The sequence below is a fragment of the Etheostoma spectabile genome, chromosome 17 (genome assembly GCF_008692095.1).
Source record: "Etheostoma spectabile isolate EspeVRDwgs_2016 chromosome 17, UIUC_Espe_1.0, whole genome shotgun sequence".
In the NCBI taxonomy this organism is placed as follows: Eukaryota; Metazoa; Chordata; class Actinopteri; order Perciformes; family Percidae; genus Etheostoma; species Etheostoma spectabile.
This window is the reverse complement of record NC_045749.1, coordinates 16,908,305-16,917,396: the sequence shown is the minus strand read 5'-3', so window position 1 is coordinate 16,917,396 and position 9,092 is coordinate 16,908,305. Positions and strand designations below refer to the sequence as shown.

At 40.3% G+C, this 9,092-nt stretch overlaps 1 protein-coding gene across 6 annotated transcripts in view; it reads left to right on the top strand.

Moving 5' to 3' along the window:
* macrod2 (mono-ADP ribosylhydrolase 2) overlaps positions 1 to 8,324 on the top strand; it is a 473,980-nt gene extending 465,656 nt beyond the window's left edge. For all 6 annotated transcript variants that reach the window (XM_032540524.1, XM_032540521.1, XM_032540523.1 and 3 more), the window contains 3 exons: positions 3,045 to 3,083; positions 3,589 to 3,660; positions 7,011 to 8,324. In XM_032540524.1, coding sequence (XP_032396415.1) covers positions 3,045 to 3,083; positions 3,589 to 3,660; positions 7,011 to 7,033 — 134 coding nt within the window. In that variant the 3' untranslated portion in view covers positions 7,034 to 8,324. The remainder of the gene's footprint in view (positions 1 to 3,044; positions 3,084 to 3,588; positions 3,661 to 7,010) is intronic.
* The last annotated feature ends 768 nt before the right edge of the window (positions 8,325 to 9,092 follow it).

Sequence of the window (9,092 nt, the reverse complement as noted above, 5' to 3'; positions counted from 1 at the left end):
ATTTCACAAACTGCCATGAGACTGGGCTGGTCCTGACCTCTTAGGGTCCCAACTTTAAGAACCACTGGTGTAAGCTGTCTAGTTTGCTGCTGACGGAGTTAATTCCGTCTTCCGTTTTTGTCTTTTCCCTATCAGCCCTTTGTGGATTGTGCCTCTCCTTCACCGGAGCCTTGACAGACGCCCGTTTTTCTCTTTCCCCCATCTTGTTCATGTGTTTACCACAGCACATTCACATAAATGATAGCCCCTCTACCATCAGTACACAGGAGTCAAATTAGAGAGCAAGACATAGCTGCGACGCTGTTCCCTCCGAGCCTCAGGCAGGCGAGGCTGGAGCCCCATTTAATTGAAATTCTGAGCTTTTTGCTTTGTCTTGATCAGTGCTGGATATTAAAGGCAGAGGATGCTAGCCTAGCACCAGGACTGGGTTGTTATTACCTTAGAGACGAAAAGAAAGGAGCATCTGGAATGAGGCAAGTGCTTCAGTCAGCCCCTGCTGCTGACACAGGCATGCTATGCTATCTTATATAAAAGGCAGATATGATGGAGGCTCTGTTCCGACACGAGTCGCCACATCAGGCACATTCCATTTGTCTGGCCTGACGTGTGGAAAAGTGGATCTTTTTATATTTATTGCATAATTTATTACATCACTATTGACGCCACACGCCTGGCTCTTGAACATACAGTATGTGGTACATTGTGTGTGTAGATGTTCCCTGTCACTGTATTCCTTTACTTTGATGATCTTGATCTGTTGGTACAGCTACTTATTTGATTTATGTATAATGAAAAGCAGAAAACAATAAAGGATCATTCAGGGTTATGACAATGTGGTTGTTATTCGCATGGTTTTGGCCATTTCTATCAGTTATGATAATGTTGCAATGAGTAGTTGCTGATACCTGGGACCTGGGACACAACAGCTGGCCGAGAAACGCTCAGACAGCTTATTAACATACCATGATGAACCAGATCATCTAAACCATTTATTTCTTGGAGGTAAAACCAAAAATGATAATAATCCGTCATTGCACAGAAAACCTGTACACCAATTGCACAACCGACGGAAGCAGGGTAGATCTCTAAACTATGATTAAAGCCGGCATTTCTTGCCTCTTCCAAAATCTTTGTAGCCATGATGTTGCCATGTTCTCAGATCTCAGCAATTAGTATAACAAGTATAACATTATTATTACTGATCAGAACTGAATCCAAGGAAATAAGATCCAAGCTGTAAATAACCAAAATGATCCTTTAAATAGTTTTGCGTGAAAAGAAAATACTGTTATTTCACCCCCTGGACGTTTCCATGCCTCAGATCAAAAAGTAAAAATAAATAAATAAAAAAGTGTGTGATTGTTGCTGCTTCATCCTTCCTGCTTTTCAGTAGTCCCTGAGTCCCTAAGTCCCTAAGTAGAGTCTTAGGGAAGAGAAATTTTATTCCAAAAAGTTACAACCGATTTAAATCGGTTATATGTTGAAGAAGCAGTGTAATGTACTGTATATTTGCCATAGCTGGCAGCCTACACATCTAAATTGCCAATAAAACAAAAGTTGGAACATGCCGAAGCTGTCCACATGCTTTAAGAACCTATGCAATCTTACACATGTATCCAAGTGTATTACAACCAAGGACCCTGCATTTATGTAAGGAATTAAATTACATTGACCGCAGACTTGTTAGTGTAAATATACACAACACTGAAACCACTTTGGATGCTACATGTTCTTCTATCTCGCGTAAGCAGTTGTATTTGTTTACATCATCGCTGGACTGCCTGGGGAGAGCAGTTATTTTTATGGTGTGCTTTGTTTGGATGATTGTTGTTGCAAAGCCGGGAAGCGGCAAGGTTTGCTCAGGGAGTGACGAAGAAAGAGTTGTGTGGGGGGGGGTTGGAAGGATGTGTGTAGGGGAGGGGGGGGGGGGATGGGTGTAGGAAAGAGAGGGGGGGGGGGGTCTCAAGTGCTTACAGGGATGGGAGTCTGAATAATTTTGCATGCGTCTTCTCCCTTCTCGCATTTGTTTTGTCTTTGTTGAATAATAACTCTTGGGAAGGCACCGAATTCCAGGCATGAAAGACGGTTAAACATCACGACTTATGTAAATGTGAGGCCATGAGTTGAAGTGTCTGAAATTTTGGAAGGTTTTGGAGGAAATACTTTCAAGCAGGAAGTAATTTTATTATATATTATAATATATATATATAATACACTACCGGTCAAAAGTTTGGGGGTCACTTACAAATTCCATGCCACTCCATTATAGACAGAATACCAGCTGATTGAGTGGGTGGCTATCTTTAATGCAATACTACATCCCCATTATCAGCAACCATTGATCCAATGTTCCAGAGGACATTCTGTTACTAATCTGATATCATTTTAAAAAACTAACTGAGAAAACACTGGAGAATCCTTTGCAATTATGTAAGCACATAATGTGATTTGAAAACTGCTGACCGGGTTAAAAAAAACAATGCAACTGATCTCAGCTGGTTTCTGTTTATAATGGAGTGCAATGGAAATTTGTAAGGGACCCCAAACTGACGGTAGTGTGTATATATATATATATATATATATATATATATATAATAAAAATTACTTCCTGCTTGAAAAGTATTCATCCCAAAACCAGTCCAAGAATTTCAGAACAACCATACTCATGGCCTCACTTTACATAAGTGTGATGTAACCGCTTTCATGCCTGGAAATTCGGTGCCTTCCTCAAGAGTTATTATTCAACAAAGAACAAAACAAATGCGAGAAGGGAGAGAGAGCGCATGCATATATATATATATATATATATATATATATATATATATATATATATAAATAATATATATATAGGACACACACACACACATATTAACTGTATATACACATAAAAACTGTATTTTTGTATTTCTTTTTTTTAAGCAGAATAATCTAGAGCAAATGATTACTTCTCTAATAGCTAAGCTGTTTACCAACTGCATCTACATGCATGAATTGACATTCAAGGTAACTAACACGTCTGGATCTGTATGTGTTCCACATTGCAGATGTCTCTGAGATCGACAACGCTGGCACCAGCAATGGAGGTGAGTAGAGATCATGTTTTCCCCATGAACTATCCAGCCTGGGTGCTGTGACGCATCACTGAAATCCTGATCTCCACATCCCTTCCTCTATCTCTTGCTTTCCATGCCTCTGCTATCCACGGGTGGATTTTTTGTCAACATACCTGCCAACATTCCTAAAATATCACAGTGCATATTAGTGTTCAGATCAGATGTTGGATGCAATTACATTTTAGTGGTAGAAGCTCCAGCCAGCGTGCAGGTTTTAAAAAAACACTATTATTAGATAGTGAGATGTTCGCATGCAGTTCAGTCCTGATGCTAAAAAGTTCTTGTCAGCTACGTTGTAACTAAAAATACCATTGGCTTGATTCACAAGCTTGGCAGGGAAGAGAGATTGTTAAGGTAAATTGATACGTTTTTGCACAGAATGAGGGGCAATAAATGCCATGAATATCAAAGCCTCTCCTCACATTTACCCCTCTTCCCCTCTCTATTCTCATTTGTCGCCCTTACTCTTATCTAGAGGAGATGAAAGATCATGTCGAGAGCTCAGAGGAACCTGATTCCATTCTAACTGACAGCACTCAGTCCAAAGGTAAGGGCACCGGGGAAGCACTTGCTCATTGGGTCGCTCTCATCTCGCACGCAATCTCTATTTATAAGCGTATTCTTATTAGGGGCCACAGCTGCTGGATTAAAACTCACTTTATCCGGAAAATTGCGCTGTGTAAGTGTTACCCAGTTCCCCCCTCCTTGTCTCCGTTTTCCCCCCAGTCTGTCTCCATCTCCTTCTCTCTGTAGGGGCTATACTGTAGGATATTTTGGTATAAACGTGTCAGCACATCTTTTGAGATTGAGTGTGATGAATTGCCTGCAAACTCAACTATCAGACATTTAATAAATCAAGTGAGCAATGCATATTATTTTAACATGCAGCTAACAGACTGTAGGAGCAATAATCATGCCAATAAATCATATTTGATTAGGATACCACACTGTTGTTATTCTCAGGTCTCCATTGAATTGTAAGGGTAATAAGACAGCATGTAATTTGAAATCTAGACATATGTGGAGAGGGCTATGAAAATCTATGTCTACGTTTGTTCTGTGTGCGGCTCTATAGAGGTGTTGAGCCAAAGAATGGAATTCAGATTCAGGCATCGTAGTTTCCAGGTAGAAACAAATAATTAAGCAACTGTTGGGAACAGATTGTCAGGGTTGAATAAACAGGAAAGGCTAGCAGCATATGAAATAACTTGGCAGAGGCAAACGGGTTGGTGTAGAAAGGAAAGAGCTTAAACATTGCCAGACAAAGAGCCAGAGAAGAAAACAAGCGTGTGAATCAGGGTGGGAGGGTGTATAAGGGAGCTGGTGTGCAGTTGAAATTAGCTGTAGAACATTATCAAAACATATGACACTGAGCGTAACAACAGACTGCCCTGAACAAGATTGTGGGTTGTTTAACATTAACTAAAGATTTCCATTACAACAGAGAAAATGGATCAGCCTCAGTGGCCAAATGTCTGTTTATCCATCTGTCTGTCACACACAATTTCTGCAACATCACAGATCAAATTTTGGCAAAGCTTTGGCTAATAATGCATGTCACTGTCCTTATGTTTGCTGTTAGTGGTTTACTAAGAGGTACTTTAGTACTGTGGTACAGCCTATCCACCAGTACAGAATATCTTGCTCTGGACAAAATGACATGTGATTAGATTGCCATGAAATTTGGTAAAGACATTCCTGGTCCCCAGAAAATAGCTCCTTTAGTGACACTATCAGGATTAACTTTTTGGTCCATAACAAAATATCCAGAAAACCAATCAACCGAGGTTCCAGAAAGGTGCTGTAAATATTCAGTCTGTGATGCGTTCGGCGATCCACCTGATCTTTCCTCCATTGCCAGCATCACACAAATACTTCCACTTCTGCAGTAGAACTAATGCCACCCTCAGCAAAAAAGACAATATTGCATATAGTCTAAACACAGATTACAACGAAATATCCCAACCAGATTCATGCCTCCAATGGGACAAATCCCTTTTGATTTTAATGACCCCCGTGGTCTTTCACTAAAGCCAACATTAGAATAACTGCGACATGTTGCCATTAATACTGTTAAGTCTCTGAGAAAAGCAAGTTCATTTATTGTTTCTCCAAGGAGTGCAACTCACAATCATAGTCATTATTGATTCAACTTGTGATAGTTTACTTTTGATAATTTAATTTACAATTTGATCTATTACTTTGGTTTGTAAAATGTCAGAAGAAGGCCAAAATAATTGCTTCTTATGTGCAACCGACGGCCCAAACCATTACATATGACAAATAAAAGCAGCAAGTCCTCATGATTTACAATCAGGGACCAGGGAATCTTTGGCAGTTTTGCTTTACTAATGTATATACTTTAGTATATACATTATGTAATACTTTAGTATATACATTATGTAATACTTTAAATGAATCTGCAAAGATTTGTTTTGATAATTTCTTGATTCAATTTACTTCCATTTACCCCTTTAATGTTTATGTTATGCAATTATCAATTCAGCATATATTTTCAATAGAAGTCTCCAGATGTTATTAGAAGTCTCCAATCCTCTCCTTTTGTTGTAGTCAGAAAAATAAATATGTCCAGCAATAAACAATGATATTAAAGACACAGTATTGCTTACTTAAAGGTAAAATAAGTAAAACTGTTTAAAATAGTTACTGCAATAGGCTACAAATTTAAGATACTGGAGAGAGTCATCTCCCCCGCCCCCTCCTCCCCCAGACTCAAAGTTCACATTAATTGCCAGGCTGAGACCACAGCATTTATAGTCTTGCTTTGCCAGACCCTCCTCCAAAGCATGTTGAAGGTGCATCCACAACAATGTTGCTAAACGCTGGTCTCACATAGCCAGACATTACTTCGCATCACAAAGGGGTAGCTAACATTAGATGCTGGCTATATTGACGATCATAGAAGCCTGTGTTCACACAGAGCTCTGTACCCAACCGACAGGCACACTCCTTTTAGGCTTAGAATTACGGCTAAAAACACATCAACCTTGCCGTCCTCTCCACCCGACAGACAGACATATTTCCTAGGCTTAGAATTACGGTAGGAACTGATACAAAACTAACACTACCTTGCCGTCCTCTCCACTTGACTTGACCACTTTATTGGCTTAGAATTACGGCAACAATCGCTAAACACACTGCAAGCTCCCCTCTCTTGTCTTAAAATAACTCACCGTTGTCGGAACAACAGGCTACATGTTATAAACAGCCAGGGCCTGCTGGCCTGGTCCTCCGGTAAGGTTAGCAGTTAGCAGGGTTAGCATGGTGGCGTTAGCCAGGACCAGTCGGGATCTCTTGAAGAGGCTGTGTCTCTTTTGTTTTTGCGAGTAACCAACTCTGGTACTCTAGCTATAATAATTCAATGTGAGTACACAAATGTTGAAATGACATAACATGCCCGTACCTTGTTGCCGTGATGAATTAGCCTGAAGCTAATGCTTACCTGTTCAGGAGGAAATTAGCCAACTCCGCGTCTTTTTGGGCTCCAAGCTGTCTCCATCTTTCAAATACATCTCCAATATTTACCCGGGGTTTGAAACGTCTCTGGTCACGCTGGGTTTACGTTTTTACAGGTATATCCATGGCAACCCAGCCTGGCTGTCAAACTGGGCAGTTGATAACAATACACAGGCCAAAACACAAACAGAAAATCCATCACGGAACGGAAATATCAAAAGGAGAAAATACTGGCATTAGCATTGTTCTCAGAGAAGATCGTTTTTCAACTTAGCATGTTTCCTTAATATTTGATGATGCATTGGGGTCATTTTTGGATGTATTACAGTAAACATAATACATATTGGACCATGAATGTATGAACCAGTATTTAAGTCACGCAAAATCTAAATTCAGACTATGAACTTGTTTTCTATTCAGACATTGTTGAGAAGAAAGAATGACCAGCTGAGGGAAGGACGATCAACCTCATCTGACAGCCAGCAAAACTGTGCGAAGGCCCACCACTCTGGTGTCAGACGGACTCATGTCAGTATGGGCTCTGACACTGGCCCAGGACACCCAGTTACTCACAAGATGCTCACATTCCCAATTTTATTTAGCCCAGTCCCTCTCTGTTAAGAAACTACAATTCCCTGAAGTATGTATGTATATGTACATACCGGTATGTGCATAAATTTAATATAGGACTTGAACATATCAACCAGAAAAGATGAGCCATACCTCACTGTGTTAGAGTCATACATCATTTTGCCAGCAGGGTGCGATGAGATAAACCAGGTTCAAGTCTGCATTTGATCCATACCCACTGTGAGAGCGCGGTGACGCTGTCAGAGGACAACAGCCGCAGCTCCGACATGTTGACACTCCAGGCTGACTGATGCTTAACATCAACCGTGCTTTTGTTCTTACAACGCCACAGTCATGATGACATTTAACAGTGGAATACCTGACAACACCCTACATTTGTAAGCCTCTTTGGAGCGCAACACACTGACACCTGCCATGTCTTCTCACACACTACTGCAGCTCGAGCTCCATTGTTTAGTCAAATCAGCCAATACTCTGATTCAGACCACAGTCTGTAAGACGGTGTGTCACTCCCTGGCCTTTTATCTTTGAACATCACTGATCACATCTGATCTTCGCCACTGCTGTAACTGCAGCTTAACTCGTTTTACCAAGAAACTGTTTGTCAAGGCCCACATTCACTTAAGAGGATATGAGTTTTTTAACTAATCAATTACTTATTGTCGACCCTTTTTTTTCATGTCCAGTGCATGCCAGAAATTTTCTTTGAACTTAATCACCATATACAAGACATTAAACATTCAGTCCTCTTCGCTTTCGCTTGTCTCCTTACCAGATTGTCTATAATTGTATTGAAGGAATCTGCCTTATTTCATATCAAACTACAACATCACAGACACAGACCTAAGAAGGTGGTCCAAGTAGGAATTCTTGGTTGTGTATTGCTTGCAGATGATTTGTCATTCTAAGTACATCATGTAATGGTTAATCGCCTGTTGTTATTGGGGTTTTTTTCTCTCTTCAAAACATGGTTTTGGTTTTTGTTTAAATGTTGGTATGATTCATGGATTAATTTCAGTGGTGCCATACTAAAGATCAGATTAATAATGAAATGATGCCTTCATACTTTGATGTTTGCTTTGCTAAACTATAACAGAAACAACTAATAAAATGTAAAGGTGGAAGCCATGTCTCAGCTCTTAATGTATCTTGTAATGTGTCTTGTCTTTACTTCTGTCATGACGTTGGCTAATACGTTGGTTTGGTACAGTTAATTTCCCGTCAGTTAAACAACTGTAACAGAGCGATCAGACAATTAGTCTGCCGTGTGTTCTCCAGCATGCTGCCTCTGTGGCCCTCAGGCTCTCTCCTGTATCAAATGAGAAGAGATGGCAGACCCTCTCACCCTAGAGCCCTCCTTCCCGCTAGGAAGCTGACTAATGGCCAGAGACCTCACAAGGAGTTCGTCATCAAAGACTCTCCAGAGCAGAACCTCTTTGTCAATCGCCTGTCTTATCTGGAAAGATGTCAGTAACTTTTAAGATATTTTGTAAATGTTTACTAATCTTCACAATTCCTGAAGTTACACATCATGAGTTGGACCACCACATGTTGTCACAAAACTACAATTTCACCAATTAACCATTAAAGCAAATTTACAGAACTTAAAAAGTGGCAACTTTGGCGTGGCACGGTTAAAAAGCAACAGTCTGCATTAGTTTCCACAAGGTTTGTCTCATCTTTCAACATATGATGTAAATATTGACTCATTGCTTGGTAACCACCAATCTCCTGCAAGGACACAAATACTTGCTTAGCATCATGATGGTAGACGTAGAGATAAGGGCAAAGATTACTGTAAACTTTGAAGAGGAGCTGAATGAGAGATAACTTCATCAGAGTGAGGTACACTTTCGGTGAGCTACAGCTCTGCTGCACTAACGCCTGAGGTGGAGTATAAAATAACAGCCA